General features: G+C 49.8%; 1 protein-coding gene across 1 annotated transcript in view; it reads left to right on the forward strand.

Annotated features, from left to right (window-relative positions):
* The window catches only part of HHIPL2 (HHIP like 2), a 218,598-nt gene that overhangs the window by 93,693 nt on the left and 99,105 nt on the right, over window positions 1-25,800 (forward strand). The window contains exon 5 of the mRNA XM_063919427.1: window positions 5,696-5,839. Coding sequence (XP_063775497.1) covers window positions 5,696-5,839 — 144 coding nt within the window. The remainder of the gene's footprint in view (window positions 1-5,695; window positions 5,840-25,800) is intronic.

Consider the following 25,800-nt stretch of genomic DNA (forward strand, 5'->3'; position numbering starts at 1 on the left):
TGGTGGAGCGCTTGTGTATTACTAGTTTTTGGTGCAGCGCTTGTGTATTACTAGTTTTTGGTGGAGGGATGCTGCAGTCTACATTTCTTGTTTTTCCTATTCGGTTTATTTTTTACCCCTTTTGACTCTGTGGGAAAAATTCAGTAGGGATCGCATAAGTGATCCTTACTGCAGTTTCCTGATGTCCTGCAATCACATTGCAGGGATGCAAACGCTTCTGACTGATTGACAGGCAGAGGTGTTCGCGGGGAGGAACGGGGACAGCCGGCGTTGAGGAAAACGTGGGGGTGTGTTGCCCCATTTTTAGGGAGTGTCAAGGACAAGGACTGCATCGCGAACGCAGTTAACTTGGCCCCACAAGCCGCACTAAGACGGCAAGCCTGAGCCTACCGTCACAGAGGAACATCACGACTGATAGTCGCAATGTTCATCATAGATGCAATCGCATCGCAAATGCAGGAGGGAAGTAGCATGCAGGGAGGAGGTGGGAGGTAGTATGCAGGGAGGAGGTGGGAGGTAGTATGCACCTCCTCCTGCATTTGCATTGCAAAGGATTGCATTTGCATACCACCCAACATTGAAGTAGAAGGAGGGACATCTTGGCGCGCGAAGCGCGCCCGCGACTGAAAATGGGGCGTGGTCTGTGTAGAAGGGGTGTGGCTTCACGGGAGGGCCCGCGATCGCGAGCCACGCCCCCGTTTTCATCACTGAGGGGGCAAGGCCAGCGCTCTGTTAGCTGCTGGCAGGCCCACTCTCCCTCAAACTCACTGGAATAGCGTTTATTCACCGCTGCTCTGCTCTCAACTGAGCAGAGCAGTGAGTGATCAGGAGCCTCCCAACTGCCCCCCCACCGCGGGACACTGCGGCCCGCTGGAGGGACAGCGGGACAAACCCAAAAAAACGGGACTGTCCCACGAAAATCGGGACAGTTGGGAGGTATGCATTTGCAAAGCTGCTGCAAGCTATCATTACTACTGAGACCCTCATTCCGAGTTGATCGCTCACTAGCTACTTTTAGCAGCCTTGCAAACGCATAGTCGCCGCCCACGGGGGAGTGTATTTTCGCTTTGCAGGAGTGCGAACGCCTGTGTAGATGCGCGACAGCAAACATATTTTGTGCAGAACAAGACCAGCCCTGTAGTTACCTATTCTGTGCGATGATTGCTGCGACGAAGGTCCCGGAATGGACGTCAGATACCCGCACTGGAAACACCCGGCCACGCCTTCGTTTTTCCAAACACTCCCAGAAAACGGTGAGTTGACACCAAGAAACTCCCACTTCCTGTCAATCTCTTTGCGTTCGGCAATGCGAACGGAAACGTCGCTAGAACCTGTGCAAAACCACAATGCTCTTTGTACTTGTACGACGCACCTGCGCACTGCGGTGCATACACATACGCAGATTAGACCCGTTCTGCCATAATCACTGCGCTGTGAAAATCCGTAGCGAGTGATCAACTCGGAATGATGCCCTGAATTAGGCCCTTTAATTGTAAAAAAAAATATATATATATATATATATATATATATATATCAAGAAAATAAAGGTACATCTCAGTGTATATCTTATCTGTATGAAAATGTAATGAGTTATATGCTTCCAGGTACAGTGGGCGGGTGGTCTTCAGTATGCCGACTGAAGGGATCCCGGCGCACAGTATACCAGCGCCGGAATCCTGACAGCCGGCATACCGACACTTATTCTTTCTCGTGGGGGTCCACGACCCCCCTGGAGGGAGAATAAAATAGCGCCACCGTGCCCGCAGCGTGGCGAGCGCAGCGAGCCCACAAGGGGCTAATTTGCGCTCGCCACACTGTCGGTAAGCTGGCGGTCGGGCTCCCGGCGCCGGTATGCTGGTCGCCGGGAGCCTGACCGCCGGCATACCATACTGAACCCCAGTGGGCTAGTGCCAATGAAAGTAACTAAATTAGATTTTTACAATTGTTAACTCAGAAACCTGTAAAATTCTACTCCCAGCCATGACAGTGGATAACAGATTACCATACCATGGTCCTCGGGTAATAGGCATTACCACAATTGTACGGAAGACAAACAAAATACAAGAAATGTATGTCTAGGGTGGCACAAGGGGCAAGGGCCATTAACAGGGGAGGCAGCCCGTGTGCACCTCTGGGTGTGCCCCCTCCTCTGCACGGCACAGTAGTCTCCGGCAATATGACAGAGTCTACTGTGCATGCACAGGTCTTCAGAAACATGGCGCCCACCATGTTCCGGAGACCAATTTGGCTACTGCGCATGCAAGGCGGACATTTTGGCTGCGATTTTCACCGCGAGAGCAGCGCCCGTCGCTGGACTCCGGAAAGGTGAGTATTAGAATATGGGTGCACCCATTATAGAAACGCCAATGACAAGGGGCCTAATTCAGATGTTGGAGTTGCTTCCTTGGAGGCAGCAGTGACAGTTCTGTACAGTGATGCAGCTGGAGGCGTCTAATACATGCAGACACCTCCTGCTGCTGTAGTGACCCGACCTGCATCCTACGACGCAGCATCGGATCACTGACTTACCATCGGGCTCATACTGCCGCGCAATTTGCCCGTCGCAGAGGCCAGGAAATGTCCATCTAGCGATGGAGATCCCTGACCTCTTCTTGCCTCCTTAACAGCTGCAAATGACTCCGTTTTCCCAACCGGAGCCTGTCGCCACCCCCACCCCGCCTACAAAACGGCATCAGACTGTCAGATGCTGGAGTACGTGCTACGTCGCAGGATCTGTTTGCGCATGCGCAGTATGAGTCCTGTGCATGCGCAGAGTATGGATAATCGTTATTTTGCGCTTCCTGTAGCACTTGCTATGGGATCTCCATTGTAATGGTCATTACACTCACCTGGGATTCTTACTAGTGGAGGAATACTGCTACAGCTCGAGGGGTTGTACAATAAGGAAAAGGGCTGAACACAGTCTCACAAGATTTGAAGTCATCATCTCGCGAGACAGTCACTGTAGTTTACTGAGTTCCTCGGCTGCCAAGGAGCAGTGCTGATGCTCCCAGGGTCCCCTTATTCCTGGTTAATGCAGGAATCTGGGTGAAGGGAAAAGCCTCCTGGAGGGTTGCCACAGAATCCTGGAGAATCCAGAAAATCAGGGAGAGCTGACAACCCTAGCAGTATCACAAGTGGTGATACAGAGCCAGAAGACCATTAAGGAGACTATTAGTTAGGCATTGCTTATTTGCAGTGATTTGCAAACTATTTTAGGGCAAAATAAATCTACAATGTAGACTGTATGTATTTTGTTGCTCATATGTTTATACTGTATTTGCCTTAAATGTGTACTCTGACTTACATGTATCACTTTGGTTGTGAGAGAGGAGTCACCTCTTTTCTCTGCATGTGAGGCTTTTAAGGAGGCACTCACATTTCCTTGGTTATTTATGGCTGTGCTCCCGTCTACTGTAGTTATAATGGTGGGGCTTCGGAGCTTCTTCACACTGTGGTTGTTATAGAGGGGCTTCATCACACTGTGGTTGTTATAGAGGGGCTTCCTCACACTGTGGTTGTTATAGAGGGGCTTCATCACACTGTGGTTGTTATAGAGGGGCTTCATCACACTATGGTTGTTATAGAAGGGCTTCCTCACGCTGTGGTTGTTATAGCGGGGCTTCCTCACACTGTGGTTGTTATGGAGGGGCTTCCTCACGCTGTGGTTGTTATAGAGAGGCTTCCTCACACTGTAGTTGTTATAGAGGGGCTTCCTCACACTGTAGTTGTTATAGAGGGGCTTCCTCACGCTGTGGTTGTTATAGAGGGGCTTCCTCACACTGTGGTTGTTATAGAGGGGCTTCCAAACACTGTGGTTGTTATAGAGGGGCTTCCTCAGACTGTGGTTGTTATAGAGGGGCTTCCTCACACTGTGGTTGTTATAGAGGGGCTTCCTCACACTGTGGTTGTTATGGAGGGGCTTCCTCACGCTGTGGTTGTTATAGAGAGGCTTCCTCAGACTGTGGTTGTTATAGAGGGGCTTCCTCACACTGTGGTTGTTATGGAGGGGCTTCCTCACACTGTGGTTGTTATGGAGGGGCTTCCTCACACCGTGGTTGTTATAGAGGGGCTTCCTCACACTGTGGTTGTTATAGAGGGGCTTCCTCACGCTGTGGTTGTTATGGAGGGGCTTCCTCACACTGTGGTTGTTATAGAGGGGCTTCCTCACACTGTGGTTGTTATAGAGGGGCTTCCAAACACTGTGGTTGTTATAGAGGGGCTTCCTCAGACTGTGGTTGTTATAGAGGGGCTTCCTCACACTGTGGTTGTTATAGAGGGGCTTCCTCACACTGTGGTTGTTATAGAGGGGCTTCCTCACACTGTGGTTGTTATGGAGGGGCTTCCTCATGCTGTGGTTGTTATAGAGGGGCTTCCTCATGCTGTGGTTGTTATGGAGGGGCTTCCTCACGCTGTGGTTGTTATGGAGGGGCTTCCTCACACTGTGGTTGTTATAGAGGGGCTTCCAAACACTGTGGTTGTTATGGAGAGGCTTCCTCATGCTGTGGTTGTTATAGAGGGGCTTCCTCATGCTGTGGTTGTTATAGAGGGGCTTCCTCATGCTGTGGTTGTTATAGAGGGGCTTCCTCATGCTGTGGTTGTTATAGAGGGGCTTCCTCACGCTGTGGTTGTTATGGAGGGGCTTCCTCACGCTGTGGTTGCTATGGAGGGGCTTCCTCACACTGTGGTTGTTATAGAGGGGCTTCCAAACACTGTGGTTGTTATGGAGAGGCTTCCTCATGCTGTGGTTGTTATGGAGGGGCTTCCTCACGCTGTGGTTGTTATGGAGGGGCTTCCTCACACTGTGGTTATAGAGGGGCTTCCTCATGCTGTGGTTGTTATAGAGGGGCTTCCTCACACTGTGGTTGTTATAGAGGGGCTTCCTCACACTGTGGTTGTTATGGAGGGGCTTCCTCAGACTGTGGTTGTTATGGAGGGGCTTCCTCATGCTGTGGTTGTTATAGAGGGGCTTCCTCACACTGTGGTTATAGAGGGGCTTCTTCATGCTGTGGTTGTTATAGAGGGGCTTCCTCATGCTGTGGTTGTTATGGAGGGGCTTCCTCACCCTTTGGTTGTTATGGAGGGGCTTCCTCACGCTGTGGTTGTTATGGAGGGGCTTCCTCACGCTGTGGTTGTTATGGAGGGGCTTCCTCACACTGTGGTTATAGAGGGGCTTCCTCATGCTGTGGTTGTTATAGAGGGGCTTCCTCACACTGTGGTTGTTATGGAGGGGCTTCCTCACACTGTGGTTGTTATGGAGGGGCTTCCTCACGCTGTGGTTGTTATAGAGGGGCTTCCTCACACTGTGGTTATAGAGGGGCTTCTTCATGCTGTGGTTGTTATAGAGGGGCTTCCTCATGCTGTGGTTGTTATGGAGGGGCTTCCTCACCCTGTGGTTGTTATGGAGGGGCTTCCTCACGCTGTGGTTGTTATGGAGGGGCTTCCTCACACTGTGGTTGTTATGGAGGGGCTTCCTCACACTGTGGTTGTTATGGAGGGGCTTCCTCATGCTGTGGTTATAATGAAGAGACTGCCTCCCTCTGTGGCTATGATGGAGGGGCTCACTCACTCTGGCGCTATAATGGAGAGACCGCGTGGTTGTACTAGAGTTGCACTGTATATTTTTCAGTGTAATGTGTGTGTTGAGTTAGTTCTATGAAAGTAATATTCAATCCTTGTATATTCTCATTAATAGGATTCTTTTGGAGATAGTAGAACCAGCCAGAAGCCACAACGGGGGACAGTTACTGTTTGGTGTTGATGGATATCTGTACATATTCACAGGAGATGGAGGGCATCTTGGAGATCCAAATGGAGAATTTGGAAATGCCCAGAACATGTGAGTATCTAGAACTGATCTGGAATTTTCCATATTATATTTTATGTAATTGACAATTAATGCATTCTCCTCTGGACATAGGGGGTGATTCCGAGTTGTTCGCTCGCTAGCTGCTTTTAGCAGCATTGCACACGCTAGGCCGTCGCCCTCTGGGAGTGAATCTTAGCTTAGCAGAATTGCGAACTAAAGATTAGCAGAATTGCGAACAGGGCCGGTGCTAGGGTGTTCGGCGCCCCCCTGCAAACTATAAATTTGCGCCCTCCCATATTCCTTTGGCGCGCACCGGGAAAAGGGGTGTGGTCTCACAAGTAAGGGGCATAGCCACACAATAGTACCCCCATTCAAAATTTCGCCACAATGTAGCACAATCTTATTCATCTTATACGTAATGCCCCACAAGTAGTAGTAGCGTCCTTATACGTAATGCAACACCCGTAGTAGTAGAATCCTTATGCATAATGCTCCCCAGTAGTAGTAGCATCCCTATGCATAATGCCCCACCAGTAGTAGTAGCATCCTTATACATAGTGCACCCCAGTAGTAGTAGCAGCATCCTTATACATAGTGCACCCCAGTAGTAGTAGCGTCCTTATACATAGTGCACCCCAGTAGTAGTAGCGTCCTTATACATAGTGCACCCCAGTAGTAGTAGCGTCCTTATACGTAAGGCCCCCCAAGTAGTAGTAGTATTGTTATATGTAATGCCCCCCAAGTAATAGTAGCATCCTTATACATAATGACCCCCCCTAGTAGTAGCATTGTTACACGTAATGGCCCCCCCATTAGTAGCGTTGTTACACGTAATGGCCCCCCCATTAGTAGCGTTGTTACACGTAATGGCCCCCCCATTAGTAGCGACGTTACACGTAATGCCCCCCCTGTAGTAGTAGCGTACTTAAAGCACACAAACGCACACAGACATACCACAAACACACACATACACAATACACACACACTTCCCTCTCACCCTTCACTTACCTAAGCCAGTCTCCCTCTGAGTCTGTACACTAAGCAGCCTGGTCCGTGTAGCTCCGCCCCTTCGGGTCCGTTTAGCCCCGCCCCCTTCCGTCCCATGTAGCTCCGCCCCTTTTGTCCCATACACAGCGCTGTCCTGTCACACAGGTGAGGGGTGGGGAGCGGAGGGAGGAGGATTCTAATGCTACAAGCGCCGCTGCCAGTGCCTGTCATACAGGCACAGCAGCAGCAGCAGCACGGGGGACAGGACGGCGCAGCAGGGAAGGAATGCAGAGCAGGGGGAGCGCCTCTCCGTCCCAGCGCCTCCCTGGACTGCATCCCTTCGCTGAGCGGGTAGCGCCGGGCCTGATTGCGAATACATATTTCTTAGCAGTTTCTGAGTAGCTCCGGACCTACTCACGATTAGCGATCAGTTCAGTCAGTTTCGTTCCTGGTTTGACGTCACAAACACGCCCTGCGTTCGGCCAGCCACTCCCCCTGTTTCTCCAGCCACTCCCGCGTTTTTCCCTGGCACGCCTGCATTTTTCCGCAAACGCCGTGAAAACGCTAAGTTTCCGCCCAGAAACACCCACTTCCTGTCAATCACACTACGATCACTTCAGCGTAAAAAACATTGGGGGTCATTCCGAGTTGTTCGCTCGCAAGCTGCTTTTAGCAGCTTTGCACACGCTAAGCCGCCGCCTACTGGGAGTGAATCTCAGCTTATCAAAATAGCTAACGAAAGATTCGCAATATTGCGAAAAGACTTCTCTGTGCAGTTTCTGAGTAGCTCGAGACTTACTCTGCCAGTGCGATCAGTTCAGTGCTTGTCATTCCTGCTTTGACGTCACAAACACACCCAGCGTTCGCCCAGACACTCCTCCGTTTCTCCAGCCACTCCCGCGTTTTTCCCAGAAACGATAGCGTTTTTTCACACACACCCATAAAACGGCCAGTTTCCGCCCAGAAACACCCACTTCCTGTCAATCACATTACGATCACCAGAACGAAGAAAAAACCTCGTAATGCCGTGAGTAAAATACCTAACTGCATAGCAAATTTACTTGGCGCAGTCGCACTGCGGTCATTGCGCATGCGCATTAGCGACTAATCGCTCCGTTGCGAGAAAAAATAAGAATTTACTTACCGATAATTCTATTTCTCGTAGTCTGTAGTGGATGCTGGGGACTCCGTCAGGACCATGGGGAACAGCGGCTCCGCAGGAGACAGGGCACAAAAGTAAAAGCTTTAGGATCAGGTGGTGTGCACTGGCTCCTCCCCCTATGACCCTCCTCCAAGCCTCAGTTAGGATACTGTGCCCGGACGAGCGTACACAATAAGGAAGGATTTTGAATCCCGGGTAAGACTCATACCAGCCACACCAATCACACTGTACAACCTGTGATCTGAACCCAGTTAACAGCATGATAACAGAGGAGCCTCTGAAAGATGGCTCACAACAATAATAACCCGATTTTTGTAACAATAACTATGTACAAATATTGCAGACAATCCGCACTTGGGATGGGCGCCCAGCATCCACTACGGACTACGAGAAATAGAATTATCGGTAAGTAAATTTTTATTTTCTCTAACGTCCTAAGTGGATGCTGGGGACTCCGTCAGGACCATGGGGATTATACCAAAGCTCCCAAACGGGCGGGAGAGTGCGGATGACTCTGCAGCACCGAATGAGAGAACTCCAGGTCCTCCTCAGTCAGGGTGTGCCCCTGACCAAGTATCAGCTCGGCAAAGTTGTAAAGCCGAGACCCCTCGGGCAGCCGCCCAAGATGAGCCCACCTTCCTTGTGGAATGGGCATTTACATATTTTGGCTGTGGCAGGCCTGCCACAGAATGTGCAAGCTGAATTGTACTACACATCCAACTAGCAATCGTCTGCTTAGAAGCAAGAGCACCCAGTTTGTTGGGTGCATACAGGATAACAGCAAGTCAGTTTTCCTGACTCCAGCCGTCCTGGAAACTATATTTTCAGGGCCCTGACAACATCTAGCAACTTGGAGTCCTCTTAGTCCCTAGTAGCCGCAGGTACCACAATAAGCTGGTTCAGGTGAAACACTGACACCACCTTAGGGAGAAACTGGGGATGAGTCCGCAGCTCTGCCCTGTCCGAATGGACAATCAGATATGGGCTTTTTTGAGACAAACGCCGCCAATTCTGACACTCGCCTGGCCGAGGCCAGGGCCAACAGCATGGTCACTTTCCCTGTGAGATATTTCAAATCCACAGATTTGAGCGGTTTAAACTAATGTGATTTTAGGAATCCCAGAACTACGTTGAGATCCCACAGTGCCACTGGAGGCACAAAAGGGGGTTGTATATGCAGTACTCCCTTGACAAACTTCTGGACTTCAGGAACTGAAGCCAATTTTTTCTGGAAGAAAATCGACAGGGCCGAAATTTGAACCTTAATGGACCCCAATTTGAGGCCCATAGACACTCCTGTTTGCAGGAAATGCAGGAAACGACCGAGTTGAAATTTCTTCATGGGGCCTTCCTGGCCTCACACCACGCAACATATTTTCGACACATGTGGTGATAATGTTGTGCGGTCACCTCCTTCCTGGCTTTGACCAGGGTAGGAATGACCTCTTCCGGAATGCCTTTTTCCCTTAGGATCCGGCGTTCAACCGCCATGCCGTCAAACGCAGCCGCGGTAAGTCTTGGAACAGACATGGTACTTGCTGAAGCAAGTCCCTTCTTAGCGGCAGAGGCCATGAGTCCTCTGTGAGCATCTCTTGAAGTTCCGGGTACCAAGTCCTTCTTGGCCAATCCGGAGCCACGAGTATAGTTCTTACTCCTCTACGTCTTATAATTCTCAATACCTTGGGTATGAGAAGCAGAGGAGGGAAGACATACACCGACTGGTACACCCACGGTGTTACCAGAAACGTCCACAGCTATTGCCTGAGGGTCTTTTGACCTGGCGCAATACTTGTCCAGTTTTTTGTTCAGGCGGGACGCCATCATGTCCACCTTTGGTCTTTTCCAACGGTTCACAATCATGTGGAAGACTTCCCGATGAAGTCCCCACTCTCCCGGGTGGAGGTTGTGCCTGCTGAGGAAGTCTGCTTCCCAATTGTCCACTCCCGGAATGAACACTGCTGACAGTGCTATCACATGATTTTCCGCCCAGCGAAAAATCCTTGCAGTTTCTGCCATTGCCCTCCTGCTTCTTGTGCCGCCCTGTCTGTTTACGTGGGCGACTGCCGTGATGTTGTCCCACTGGATCAATACCGGCTGACCTTGAAGCAGAGGTCTTGCTAAGCTTAGAGCATTGTAAATTGCCCTTAGCTCCAGTATATTTATGTGGAGAAAAATCTCCAGACTTGATCACACTCCCTGGAATTTTTTTCCCTGTGTGACTGCTCCCCAGCCTCTCAGGCTGGCCTCCGTGGTCACCAGCATCCAATCCTGAATGCCGAATCTGCGGCCCTCTAGAAGATGAGCACTCTGTAACCACCACAGGAGAGACACCCTTGTCCTTGGAGATAGGGTTATCCGCTGATGCATCTGAAAATGCGATCCGGACCATTTGTCCAGCAGATCCCACTGAAAAGTTCTTGCGTGGAATCTGACGAATGGAATCGCTTCGTAATAAGCCACCATTTTTCCCAGGACTCTTGTGCAATGATGCACTGACACTTTTCCTGGTTTTAGGAGGTTCCTGACTAGCTCGGATAACTCCCTGGCTTTCTCCTCCGGGAGAAACACCTTTTTCTGGACTGTGTCCAGAACCATCCCTAGGAACAGCAGACGTGTCGTCGGAAACGGCTGTGATTTTGGATATTTAGAATCCACCCGTGCTGTCGTAGAACTACTTGAGATAGTGCTACTCCGACTTCCAACTGTTCTCTGGACCTTGCCCTTATCAGGAGATCGTCCAAGTAAGGGATAATTAAGACGCCTTTTCTTTGAAGAAGAATCATCATTTTGGCCATTACTTTGGTAAAGACCCGGGGTGCCGTGGACAATCCAAACGGCAGCGTCTGAAACTGATAGTGACAGTTCCGTACCACGAACCTAAGGTACCCTTGGTGAGAAGGGCAATTTGGGACATGGAGGTAAGCATCCTTGATGTCCAGGGACACCATATAGTCCCCTTCTTCCTGGTTCGCTATCACTGCTCTGAGTGACTCCATCTTGATTTGAACCTTTGTATGTAAGTGTTCAAAGATTTCCCATTTAGAATAGGTCTCACCGAGCCGTCTGGCTTCAGTACCACAATATAGTGTGGAATAATACCCCTTTCCTTGTTGTAGGAGGGGTACTTTGATTATCACCTGCTGGGAATACAGCTTGTGAATTGTTTCCAATACTGCCTCCCTGTCGGAGGAAGACGTTGGTAAAGCAGACATCAGGAGCCTGCGAGGGGGAGACGTCTCGAATCTCTGTACCCCTGGGATACTACTTGTAGGATCCAGGGGTCCACTTGCGAGTGAGCCCACTACGCGCTGAAACTCTTGAGACGACCCCCCACCGCACTTGAGTCCGCTTGTACGGCCCCAGCGTCATGCTGAGGACTTGGTAGAAGCTGTGGAGGGCTTCTGTTCCTGGGAATGGGCTGCCTGCTGCAGTCTTCTTCCCTTTCCTCTATCCCTGGGCAGATATGACTGGCCTTTTGCCCGCTTGCCCTTATGGGGACGAAAGGACTGAGGCTGAAAAGACGGTGTCTTTTTCTGCTGAGATGTGATTTGGGGTAAAAAAGGTGGATTTTCCAGCTGTTGCCGAGGCCACCAGGTCCGATGGACCGACCCCAAATAACTCCTCCCCTTTATACGGCAATACTTCCATGTTGGAATCTGCATCACCTGACCACTGTCGTGTCCATAAACATCTTCTGGCAGATATGGACATCGCACTTACTCTTGATGCCAGAGTGCAAATATCCCTCTGTGCATCTCGCATATATAGAAATGCATCCTTTAAATGCTCTATAGTCAATAAAATACTGTCCCTGTCAAGGGTATCAATATTTTCAGTCAGGGAATCCGACCAAGCCACCCCAGCGCTGCACATCCAGGCTGAGGCGATCGCTGGTCGCAGTATAACACCAGTATGTGTGTATATACCTTTTTAGGATATTTTCCAGCCTCTCAGCTGGCTCCTTGAGGGTGGCCCTATCTGGAGACGGTACCGCCACTTGTTTTGATAAGCGTGTGAGCGCCTTATCCACCCTAAAGGGTGTTTCCCAACGCGCCCCAACTTCTGGCGGGAAAGGGTATACCGCCAATAATTTTCTATCGGGGGAAACCCACGCATCATCACACACTTCATTTAATTTATCTGATTCAGGAAAAACTACAGGTAGTTTTTTCACACCCCACATAATACCCTTCTTGTGGTACTTGTAGTATCAGAAATATGTAACACCTCCTTCATTGCCCTTAACATGTAACGTGTGGCCCTAAAGGAAAATACGTTTGTTTCTTCACCGTCGACACTGGAGTCAGTGTCCGTGTCTGTGTCGACCGACTGAGGTAAATGAGCGTTTTACAGCCCCTGACGGTGTTTGAGACGCCTGGACAGGTACTAATTTGTTTGCCGGCCGTCTCATGTCGTCAACCGACCTTGCAGTGTGTTGACATTATCACGTAATTCCTTAAATAAGCCATCCATTCCGGTGTCGACTCCCTAGAGAGTGACATCACCATTTCAGGCAATTGCTCCGCCTCCTCACCAACATCGTCCTCATACATGTCGACACACACGTACTGACACACAGCACACACACAGGGAATGCTCTGATAGAGGACAGGACCCCACTAGCCCTTTGGGGAGACAGAGGGAGAGTTTGCCAGCACACACCAAAAACGCTATAATTATACAGGGACAACCTTTATATAAGTGTTTTTCCCTTATAGCATTTTAATATATATATATACATATCGCCAAATAAGTGCCCCCCCTCTCTGTTTTAACCCTGTTTCTGTAGTGCAGTGCAGGGGAGAGCCTGGGAGCCTTCCCACCAGCATTTCTGTGAGGGAAAATGGCGCTGTGTGCTGAGGAGAATAGGCCCCGCCCCCTTTTCGGCTGGCTTCTTCTCCCGTTTTTCTGAGACCTGGCAGGGGTTAAATACATCCATATAGCCCCCAGGGGCTATATGTGATGTATTTTTAGCCAGAATAAGGTACTATCATTGCTGCCCAGGGCGCCCCCCCCCAGCGCCCTGCACCCTCAGTGACCGCTGCTATGAAGTGTGCTGACAACAATGGCGCACAGCTGCAGTGCTGTGCGCTACCTTATGAAGACTGAAGAGTCTTCTGCCGCCGTTTCTGGACCTCTTCACTTTTCGGCATCTGCAAGGGGGTCGGCGGCGCGGCTCCGGGACGAACCCCAGGGTGAGACCTGTGTTCCGACTCCCTCTGGAGCTAATGGTGTCCAGTAGCCTAAGAAGCCAATCCATCCTGCACGCAGGTGAGTTCACTTCTCTCCCCTAAGTCCCTCGTAGCAGTGAGCCTGTTGCCAGCAGGACTCACTGAAAATAAAAAACCTAACAAACTTTTACTCTAAGCAGCTCTTTAGGAGAGCCACCTAGATTGCACCCTTCTCGGCCGGGCACAAAAATCTAACTGAGGCTTGGAGGAGGGTCATAGGGGGAGGAGCCAGTGCACACCACCTGATCCTAAAGCTTTTACTTTTGTGCCCTGTCTCCTGCGGAGCCGATGTTCCCCATGGTCCTGACGGAGTCCCCAGCATCCACTTAGGACGTTAGAGAAAAATAACGAGCGAACAACTCGGAATGACCCCCATTGTTCGCTTGTGAGTAAATCTACTAAGTTCTTAGTAAAATTACTAAGCGCATGCGCTCTGCGTATCAGTTTCCACCTATTCGCAGCGTAGCGAAAATGGTCAACGAGCGAACAACTCGGAATGACCTCCATAGACAGAACCTGATCAGATCTACTGGAGGAAAGTTCAGTATTAGTATCTTTATTTATACAGCATCATCAAAGCGCCTACATATTGGGCATTGAGCTTACAATCTAATTCCCTGTCAGGCACTAGAGAGCACACCAGGGACAATTTAGGCAGAACCTAATTGTATGTTTTTAGCCCATGGAACATCTGGATGAAACACACATGGATATGAGAAGCACATACAAACTCCACACACATCTATTTTGGGATTCCTGTACCCCAGGTGTTTTTATTATCCCATAGGAATATAAATTTCTCAGACATCAGTCTCAATAGCAGACTATGGGTATGTGATACTATGAGAAATTATAGGGATTGCAGCAGAAATTAGTGTTTTCTCTGTGATAACGCTATTTGTAAATTGGCAGGATCAGTGATAGGTTATCGCTGTTTGATAAACTGACCTCTAAGAATTATGGGGCAGATGTATTAACCTGGAGAAGGCATAAGGAAGTGATAAACCAGTGATAAGTGCAAGGTGATAAACGCCCCAGCCAATCAGCTTCAATATGTAAATTAACAGTTAGGAGCTGATTGGCTGGTGAGTTTATAACCTTATACTTATCACTGGTTTATCACTTCCTTATGCCTTCTCCAGGCTTAATACATCTGCCCCTATATATTGGAAGGAGCAGGATCCCTCAGCAACAGAGAACTGGGGTGTGAGGCTCCTGTCCAGGGCTGCCATCAGAAATTGTGGGGCCCGGGACTGACAAAATAGACCCCTTCCTCCCCCCAAAAAATAAGAATTTACTTACCGATAATTCTATTTCTCATAGTCCGTAGTGGATGCTGGGGACTCCGAAAGGACCATGGGGAATAGCGGCTCCGCAGGAGACTGGGCACAAAAGTAAAAGCTTTAGGACTACCTGGTGTGCACTGGCTCCTCCCCCTATGACCCTCCTCCAAGCCTCAGTTAGGATACTGTGCCCGGACGAGCGTACACAATAAGGAAGGATTTTGAATCCCGGGTAAGACTCATACCAGCCACACCAATCACACCGTACAACTTGTGATTTGAACCCAGTTAACAGCATGATAACAGAGGAGCCTCTGAAAAGATGGCTCACAACAATAATAACCCGATTTTTGTAACAATAACTATGTACAAGTATTGCAGACAATCCGCACTTGGGATGGGCGCCCAGCATCCACTACGGACTATGAGAAATAGAATTATCGGTAAGTAAATTCTTATTTTCTCTAACGTCCTAGTGGATGCTGGGGACTCCGAAAGGACCATGGGGATTATACCAAAGCTCCCAAACGGGCGGGAGAGTGCGGATGACTCTGCAGCACCGAATGAGAGAACTCCAGGTCCTCCTCAGCCAGGGTATCAAATTTGTAGAATTTTGCAAACGTATTTGCCCCTGACCAAGTAGCTGCTCGGCAAAGTTGTAAAGCCGAGACCCCTCGGGCAGCCGCCCAAGATGAGCTCACTTTCCGTGTGGAATGGGCTTTTACAGATTTTGGCTGTGGCAGGCCTGCCACAGAATGTGCAAGCTGAATTGTACTACAAATCCAACGAGCAATCGTCTGCTTAGAAGCAGGGGCACCCAGCTTGTTGGGTGCATACAGGATAAACAGCGAGTCAGATTTTCTGACTCCAGCCGTCCTGGAAACATATATTTTCAGGGCCCTGACTACGTCCAGCAACTTGGAATCATCCAAGTCCCTAGTAGCCGCAGGCATCACAATAGGCTGGTTTAAGTGAAATGCTGAAACCACCTTAGGGAGAAATTGAGGACGAGTCCTCAATTCTGCCCTGTCCGTATGAAAAATTAGGTAAGGGCTTTTATAGGATAAAGCCGCCAATTCTGATACACGCCTGGCTGAAGCCAGGGCTAACAGCATTACCACTTTCCATGTGAGATATTTTAAGTCCACAGTGGTGAGTGGTTCAAACCAATGTGATTTTAGGAATCCCAAAACTACATTGAGATCCCAAGGTGCCACTGGAGGCACAAAAGGAGGCTGTATATGCAGTACACCCTTGACAAACGTCTGAACTTCAGGAACTGAAGCCAGTTCTCTTTGGAAGAATATTGACAGGGCCGAAATTTGAACTTTAATGGACCCTAATTTGAGGCCCATAGACAGTCCTGTTTGCAGGAAATGCAGGAATCGACCCAGTTGAAATTCCTCTGTAGGGGGCCTTCCTGGCCTCGCACCACGCAACATATTTACGCCAAATACGGTGATAATGTTGCACAGTTACATCCTTCCTGGCTTTGATCAGGGTAGGGATAACTTCATCCGGAATGCCTTTTTCCTTCAGGATCCGGCGTTCAACCGCCATGCCGTCAAACGCAGCCGCGGTAAGTCTTGGAACAGACATGGTCCCTGCTGGAGCAGGTCCTTTCTTAGAGGTAGAGGCCACGGGTCTTCCGTGAGCATCTCTTGAATTTCCGGGTACCAAGTCCTTCTTGGCCAATCCGGAGCCACGAGTATAATCTTTACTCCTCTCCTTCTTATGATTCTCAGTACCTTGGGTATGAGAGGCAGAGGAGGGAACACATATACTGACTGGTACACCCACGGTGTTACCAGAGCGTCCACAGCTATTGCCTGAGGGTCCCTTGACCTGGCGCAATATCTGTCCAGTTTTTTGTTGAGGCGGGACGCCATCATGTCCACCTTTGGTTTTTCCCAACGGTTCACAATCATGTGGAAGACTTCTGGGTGAAGTCCCCACTCCCCCGGGTGAAGATCGTGTCTGCTGAGGAAGTCTGCTTCCCAGTTGTCCACTCCCGGAATGAACACTGCTGACAGTGCTATCACATGATTTTCCGCCCAGCGAAGAATCCTTGCAACTTCCGTCATTGCCCTCCTGCTTCTTGTGCCGCCCTGTCTGTTTACGTGGGCGACTGCCGTGATGTTGTCCAACTGGATCAACACCGGCTGACCCTGAAGCAGAGGCCTTGCCTGACTTAGGGCATTGTAAATGGCCCTTAGTTCCAGGATATTTATGTGAAGTGACGTTTCCATGCTTGACCACAAGCCCTGGAAATTTTTTCCCTGTGTGACTGCTCCCCAGCCTCTCAGGCTGGCATCCGTGGTCACCAGGACCCAATCCTGAATGCCGAATCTGCGGCCCTCTAATAGATGAGCACTCTGTAACCACCACAGGAGAGACACCCTTGTCCTTGGAGACAGGGTTATCCGCTGATGCATTTGAAGATGCGATCCGGACCATTTGTCCAGCAGATCCCACTGAAAAGTTCTTGCGTGGAATCTGCCGAATGGAATCGCTTCGTAAGAAGCCACCATTTTTCCCAGGACCCTTGTGCATTGATGCACTGACACTTGGCCTGGTCTTAGGAGGTTCCTGATTAGGTCGGATAACTCCCTGGCTTTCTCCTCCGGGAGAAACACCTTTTTCTGTACTGTGTCCAGAATCATCCCTAGGAACAGCAGACGTGTCGTCGGAATCAGCTGCGATTTTGGAATATTTAGAATCCATCCGTGCTGTCGTAGTACTACTTGAGATAGTGCTACTCCGACCTCTAACTGTTCTCTGGACCTTGCCCTTATCAGGAGATCGTCCAAGTAAGGGATAATTAAGACGCCTTTTCTTCGAAGAAGAATCATCATTTCGGCCATTACCTTGGTAAAGACCCGGGGTGCCGTGGACAATCCAAACGGCAGCGTCTGAAACTGATAGTGACAGTTCTGTACCACAAACCTGAGGTACCCTTGGTGAGAAGGGCAAATTGGGACATGGAGGTAAGCATCCTTGATGTCCAGAGACACCATATAGTCCCCTTCTTCCAGGTTCGCTATCACTGCTCTGAGTGACTCCATCTTGAACTTGAACCTTTTTATGTAAGTGTTCAAGGATTTCAGATTTAAAATGGGTCTCACCGAGCCGTCCGGCTTCGGTACCACAAACAGCGTGGAATAATACCCCTTTCCCTGTTGTAGGAGGGGTACCTTGATTATCACCTGCTGGGAATACAGCTTGTGAATGGCTTCCAATACCGCCTCCCTGTCGGGGGGAGACGTTGGTAAAGCAGACTTCAGGAACCGGCGAGGGGGAGACGTCTCGAATTCCAATTTGTACCCCTGAGATACTACCTGCAGGATCCAGGGGTCCACTTGCGAGTGAGCCCACTGCGCGCTGAAATTCTTGAGACGGGCCCCCACCGTGCCTGAGTCCGCTTGTAAGGCCCCAGCGTCATGCTGAGGACTTGGCAGAAGCGGGGGAGGGCTTCTGTTCGTGGGAAGAGGCTGTCTGCTGCCGTCTTTTTCCCCTTCCTCTGCCCCGGGGCAGATATGAGTGGCCTTTTGCCCGCTTGCCCTTATGGGGACGAAAGGACTGAGCCTGAAAAGACGGTATCTTTTTCTGCTGAGAGGTGGCCTGGGGTAAAAAGGTGGATTTCCCAGCCGTTGGCGTGGCCACCAGGTCCGATAGACCGACCCCAAATAACTCCTCCCCTTTATACGGCAATACTTCCATATGCCGTTTGGAATCCGCATCACCTGACCACTGTCGCGTCCATAACCCTCTTCTGGCAGAAATGGACATCGCACTTACTCTTGATGCCAGAGTGCAAATATCCCTCTGTGCATCTCGCATATATAGAAATGCATCCTTTAAATGCTCTATAGTCAATAATATATTGTCCCTGTCCAGGGTATCAATATTTTCAGTCAGGGAATCCGACCAAGCCACCCCAGCACTGCACATCCAGGCTGAGGTGATTGCTGGTCGCAGTATAATACCAGTATGTGTGTATATACTTTTTAGGATATTTTCCAGCTTCCTATCAGCTGGTTCCTTGAGGGCGGCCGTATCAGGAGACGGTAACGCCACTTGTTTTGATAAGCGTGTGAGCGCCTTATCTACCCTAGGGGGTGTTTCCCAACGTGCCCTAACCTCTGGCGGGAAAGGGTATAATGCCAATAATTTTTTAGAAATTAGCAGTTTTTTATCGGGGGAAACCCACGCTTCATCACACACCTCATTTAATTCATCTGATTCAGGAAAAACTACGGGTAGTTTTTTCACACCCCACATAATACCCTTTTTTGTGGTACTTGTAGTATCAGAAATGTTCAAAACCTCCTTCATTGCCGTGATCATGTAACGTGTGGCCCTACTGGAAAATACGTTTGTTTCCTCACCGTCGACACTGGAGTCAGTGTCCGTGTCAGTGTCTGTATCGACCTGAGGTAACGGGCGTTTTAGAGCCCCTGACGGTGTTTGAGACGCCTGTACAGGTATTAACTGATTTGCCGGCTGTCTCATGTCGTCAACAGTCTTTTGTAAAGTGCTGACACTATCACGTAATTCTTTCCATAAGACCATCCAGTCAGGTGTCGACTCCCTAGGGGGTGACATCACTAACACAGGCAATTGCTCCGCCTCCACACCATTTTCCTCCTCATACATGTCGACACAACGTACCGACACACAGCACACACACAGGGAATGCTCTGACAGAGGACAGGACCCCACTAGCCCTTTGGGGAGACAGAGGGAGAGTTTGCCAGCACACACCAGAGCGCTATATATATATATATATATATATATATATATATATATATATATATATATAGGGATAACCTTATATAAGTGTTTTTCCCTGATATAGCTGCTGTATATATTTATCTGCCAAATTAGTGCCCCCCCTCTCTTGTTTTACCCTGTTTCTGTAGTTCAGGACTGCAGGGGAGAGTCAGGGAGCCTTCCTCCAACGGAGCTGTGAGGAAAAAATGGCGCCAGTGTGCTGAGGAGATAGGCTCCGCCCCCTTCTCGGCGGCCTTTCTCCCGCTTTTTTATGGAAAAATTGGCAGGGGTTAAATGCATCCATATAGCCCAGGAGCTATATGTGATGTATTTTTTGCCAAAAAAGGTGTTTTTATTGCGTCTCAAGGCGCCCCCCCCCCAGCGCCCTGCACCCTCAGTGACCGGAGTGTGAAGTGTGCTGAGAGCAATGGCGCACAGCTGCGGTGCTGTGCGCTACCTTATTGAAGACAGGACGTCTTCTGCCGCCGATTTTCCGGACCTCTTCAGTCTTCTGGCTCTGTAAGGGGGCCGGCGGCGCGGCTCTGGGACCCATCCATGGCTGGGCCTGTGATCGTCCCTCTGGAGCTAATGTCCAGTAGCCTAAGAAGCCCAATCCACTCTGCACGCAGGTGAGTTCGCTTCTTCTCCCCTTAGTCCCTCGGTGCAGTGAGCCTGTTGCCAGCAGGTCTCACTGAAAATAAAAAACCTACTTTAAACTTTTACTCTAAGCAGCTCAGGAGAGCCCCTTAGTATGCACCCTTCTCGTTCGGGCACAAAAATCTAACTGAGGCTTGGAGGAGGGTCATAGGGGGAGGAGCCAGTGCACACCAGGTAGTCCTAAAGCTTTTACTTTTGTGCCCAGTCTCCTGCGGAGCCGCTATTCCCCATGGTCCTTTCGGAGTCCCCAGCATCCACTAGGACGTTAGAGAAAAGATTCTGCCGCACTGCTCCACCCCTATGTGATGTCATACATTGCGATGTTACATATAGACGGAGTGTTGCGGACCTACAGGAATGGTTAACAGAGAGCTGATGTGCGGATAAGGCTTGTTTCTCTTTCATCCACTAGGGGACACTGGAAATTTCTTAGACAGCTGGGGTGTGAAGGAATGCAGACTGGAGGTAGCACAATCTAATGAAAAAAATGTATGCACAGCTGGCTCCTCCCCCTTCACGCCCGCCAAACACTCCAGTTTGAAAAATTGTGCTTGGAGGTGCAGCACAAGAAAGGAGCTGTTGCTCCTTTAAGTGATTTTCTAAGTTTTTCAAGTGGCCAAACCTGCCTATACGAAAGGAGGGTGACGGCTCACATTCTTTTCTAAAAAAGAGACAAAGATCCCGTGTGGAAGGGATCAGCATCTCTGAGGATCTACAGCAGGGGCAGTGCAGTGAGTACAGCAGCAGCGATTAAAGCAGATTATCCTCTCAGTGCAGGACCCGGGGCAGTGCGGTAGATAGTGATCTGGCCCTGGGTGTAGAAAGCATAAACAGCTGTTTTTCCGATTCCTCAGACTCTCCAGGATCAAATGGGGGAAGCATGGAAGCAACCTGATAGACGCTTCCAGATTCCAAAAAAGTTCACAGCAATTTACCCACTGCCTAAGGGCAGTGCCGTAACTACACATTTTAGCGCTGTGTGCAAGAAATAGCATCGGCCCCCAATATTTAAAACAGGGCGCATCGTAGGCACGCGCCAAAACTATAGGGGCATGGCTTCTAGGGGAAGAGGTGTGACCACAAAATAATACCAATTCTTATTACGCTGCACAGTAGTCTCCAGTACTCAAATTACACCGCACAGTAGCGCCACTTACACACTTTACACACTAGAGTGCCATTTTACACATTACTCCAGGTAGAGAAATATAAAATAACATTCTTGTTTTATACATCACTCACCACCCCAAGCTCTGTGACTGATGGCAGGTGGGGAAAAGGTCACCGGAGGTCTGACTCCGGACCCACTGGAATGCTGCACTGTGAGCTGGAATGCCTCCTCCTCAACCCCCATGTCATCAATCATGTCTCTCCCTGGAGACACTGCAGGGGGGCGGAGCATCAGATCCAGGAGAAAGGTGGCGCTGTTATACAGAGGGAGCAAGAAGGAATGAGAGAGTGTTATACAGACGGAGAGAGGCGGAAGGAGAGGTGTTATACAGAGAAGGAGACGAGAAAGGAGAGAGTGTTATACGAAGGGAGCATGGAGGAAGGAAAGAGTGTTATATGGAGGGAGCGCGGAGGAAGGAGAGTGTTATACAGAGAGAGTTATACAGAGGGAGAGAAGAGGAAGAAGAGGGTGTTATAAAGAGGGAGAGAAGATGAAGGAGAGAGAGTGTTATACAGAGGGAGAGACGAGGAAGAGTGTTATACGGAGGGAGCGCGGAGGAAGGAGAGCGTGTTATACAGAGGGAGAGAAGAGGAAGAAGAGGGTGTTATAAAGAGGGAGAGAAGAGGAAGAAGAGGGTGTTATAAAGAGGGAGAGAAGATGAAGGAGAGTTATACAGAGGGAGAGACGAGGAAGAGTGTTATAAGGAGGGAGCGCGGGGGAAAGAGAGAGTGTTATACGGAGGGAGCGCGGAGAGGGTGTTATACAGAGGAGAGAGGAGGAAGGAGAGAGAGGCGGAAGAAGAGGTGTTATACAGAGAAGGAGACGAGAAAGGAGAGAGTGTTATACGAAGAGAGCATGGAGGAAGGAGAGAGTGTTATACAGAGAGAGAGAGGGGAGGAAGAAGAGAGTTATACAGAGGGAGAGAAGAGGAAGAAGAGGGTGTTATAAAGAGGAAGAGAAGATGAAGGAAAGAGAGTGTTATACAGAGGCAGAGACGAGGAAGAGAGTGTTATACGGAGGGAGCACGGAGGAAGGAGAGAGTGTTATACGGAGGGAGCGCGGAAAGGGTGTTATACAGAGGGAGAGAAGAGGAAGGAGAGAGTGTTATACAGACGTAGAGAGAAGGAAGGACAGGGTGTTATACAGAGGGAGCGAGGAGGAAGGAGAGTGTTATACAGAGGGAGAGAGAAGGAAGGAGAGGGTGTTATACAGATGGAACGAGGAGGAAGGAGAGGGTGTTATACAGGGGGAGAGATAAGATAGGGGAAGTGTTATACAGGGTAAGAGATAAGGTAGGGGAGAGTTATACAGGGGGAGAGATAAGGTGGGGGAGAGTGTTATATGGCGGGAGAGATTTTATGGGGAGAGTGTTATACAGGCGGAGATCTACGATAGGGGAGATTATACAGGGGGGAGATAAGATAGCGGAGCGTGTTATACAAGAAGGTGAGAGATAAGGTAGGGGATAGTGTTATATAGGGTGAGAGATAAGGTAGGGGAGCGTGTTATACAGGGGGAGAAAGAAGGTAGGGGTGAGTTACACAGGTGGAGTGATAAGGTAGGGGTGAGAATTACACAGGAGGAGAAATAAGGTAGGGGGAGAGTTACACATGGGGAGAGATAAGGTAGGGGAAGTGTTACACAGGGGGAGAGATAAGGTAGGGGAGAGTTACACAGGGGGAGAGATAAGGTAAGGGTGAGAATTACACAGGAGGGGGGGTGTTACACAGGGGGAGAGATAAGGTGGGGGGAGGGTTACACATGGGGAGAGATAAGGTGGGGGGGAGAGTTACACAGGGGGAGAGATAAGGTAGAGGAAGTGTTTTACAGGGGGAGAGATAAGTTAGGGGGGAGAGTTATACAGGGGGAGAGGGTTACACATGGAGAGAGATAAGGTAGGGGAAGTGTTACACAGGGGGAGAGATAAGGTAGGGGGAGAGTTATACAGGGGGAGAGGGTTACACATGGGGAGAGATAAGGTAGGGGAAGTGTTACACAGGGGGAGAGAAGATAGGGGCGAGAGTTACACAGGGGGAGAGATAAGGTAGGGGGAGAGTTACACAGGGGGAGAGATAATGTAGGGGGAGAGTTACACAGGGGGAGAGATAAGGTAGAGGGGAGAGTGTTACACAGGGGGAGAGATAAGAAAGATAAGAGAGAGGAGAGAGTGTTAATCAGAGGTAGAGATGAAGGAGAGAGCTGGAAGAGAGAGACAGACTTACACACTTCCTGTCACCTCTGCTCCTCCGGAGTGTGGGGGGCCTTCTGTCTGTAACGTCTGCCTGAGCTTGGCTCCGCCCCCTGACAGCCGGAGAGCTCAGCTCCCAGCAGTGAGGGCTGTCTCTCTGTCTCCTCTCCTGCAGTGCTGCGCTGTGGGGCCGGCAACAGTAAGAGCGCGGGGGCAGCATCACATGCCGAACCCACGCTGACTGAGTGATGAAACAGGAAATAAACTACAGCTTCCTGCAGCAAGGGCTGCTGGGAGCTGTAGTTTATTTCCTGTTTCTTCACTCGTGCGGAGCTGCGGTGCGGTGGGCGCCTCCTGGGTCCTGGTAGATTAATTCTTATTGAGCGGCCGTGCGGGTGGTGATGCCGGATGGTGCACCTACAGTGCATATGCGCTGTGGGCAAGGCACCATCGGCACACACCTAGTTACGGCCCTGCCTAAGGGTGTCATGTCTAAGTGGGAGGTTCCTCCGATTGTGGACGCCTCCCTTGCTAGACTGTCAAAAAAGACAATCTTACCAATAGCAAAAGGATGTGTCAGATCGTAAGTTGGATACGGCACTTAAATCTATTTTTATGGCGGCAGGAGCATCGCACAGACCTATGATTATTAGTGCATGGGTAACTAAGGCTATTGCAGCATGGGCTGGTCAAATTATACAGACAGTAGTGGAGTATAACAGCCAGGAAGAGACAGTTGGGCTAGCAGAACATATCCGAGAGTCGGCTATATACATTTGCCAAGCTACAAAGGACGCTAGCAGGATAGCGTCACGTATTTAAGCTTCGGCTATTTCAGCCAGAAGAATTTTGTGGCTCAGAGAATGGCAGGTGGACTCAGATTCTAAGAAGGCAGTGGAGGTGATCTCCTTTGTAGGGGAAACCTTATTTGGCCCAGAATTAGACAAGTGGAATTCACTGGCAACAGCAGGGAAATCTACTTTCTCTAACGTCCTAAGTGGATGCTGGGGACTCCGTCAGGACCAAGGGGGAATAGCGGCTCCGCAGGAGACAGGGCACAAAAATAAAGCTTTAGGATTAGGTGGTGTGTACTGGCTCCTCCCCCTATGACCCTCCTCCAAGCCTCAGTTAGGTTTTTGTGCCCGTCCGAGCAGGGTGCAATCTAGGTGGCTCTCCTAAAGAGCTGCTTAGAAAAAGTTTTTAGGTTTTTTATTTTCAGTGAGTCCTGCTGGCAACAGGCTCACTGCATCGAGGGACTTAGGGGAGAGAATTTCAACTCACCTGCGTGCAGGATGGATTGGATTCTTAGGCTACTGGACACCATTAGCTCCAGAGGGAGTCGGAACACAGGTCTCACCCTGGGGTTCGTCCCGGAGCCGCGCCGCCGACCCCCCTTACAGATGCTGAAGATTGAAGGTCCGGAAACAGGCGGCAGAAGGCTCTTCAGTCTTCATGAAGGTAGCGCACAGCACTGCAGCTGTGCGCCATTGTTGTCACACACTTCACACCAAGCGGTCACGGAGGGTGCAGGGCGCTGCTGGGGGCGCCCTGGGCAGCAATATTTAATACCTTTATGGCAAAAGAATACATCACATATAGCCATTGAGGCTATATGTATGTATTTAACCCATGCCAGTTATCTAAAACTACGGGAGAAAAGCCCGCCGAAATAGGGGGCGGAGCTTATTCTCCTCAGCACACAGCGCCATTTTCCTGCTCAGCTCCGCTGTGAGGAAGGCTCCCAGGACTCTCCCCTGCACTGCACTACAGAAACAGGGTAAAACAGAGAGGGGGGGCATTTTTTTGGCGATATTTTGATATATTTAAGCTGCTATAAAGAACAACACTTATATAAGGTTGTTCCCATATATATTATAGCGCTTGGGTGTGTGCTGGCAAACTCTCCCTCTGTCTCCCCAAAGGGCTAGTGGGGTCCTGTCTTCGATAAGAGCATTCCCTGTGTGTCTGCTGTGTGTCGGTACGTGTGTGTCGACATGTATGAGGACGATGTTGGTGTGGAGGCAGAGCAATTGCCGATAATGGTGATGTCACCCCCCAGGGAGTCGACACCGGAATGGATGGCTTTGTTTATGGAATTACGTGATAATGTCAGCACATTACAAAAATCAGTTGACGACATGAGACGGCCGGCAAACCAGTTAGTACCTGCCCAGGCGTCTCAGACACCGTCAGGGGCTGTAAAGCGCCCTTTACCTCAGTCGGTCGACACAGACCCAGACACAGACACTGAATCTAGTGTCGACGGTGATGAAACAAACGTATTTTCAAGTAGGGCCACACGTTATATGATCACGGCAATGAAGGAGGCTTTGCATATCTCTGATACTGCAAGTACCACAAAAAGGGGTATTATGTGGGGGGTGAAAAAACTACCTGTAGTTTTTCCTGAATCAGAGGAATTAAATGATGTATGTGATGAAGCGTGGGTTAACCCAGATAGAAAAATGCTAATTTCAAAAAAGTTATTAGCATTATACCCTTTCCCGCCAGAGGTTAGGGCGCGCTGGGAAACACCCCC

Source organism: Pseudophryne corroboree, chromosome 4 (assembly GCF_028390025.1).
Source record: "Pseudophryne corroboree isolate aPseCor3 chromosome 4, aPseCor3.hap2, whole genome shotgun sequence".
Taxonomy (NCBI): Eukaryota; Metazoa; Chordata; class Amphibia; order Anura; family Myobatrachidae; genus Pseudophryne; species Pseudophryne corroboree.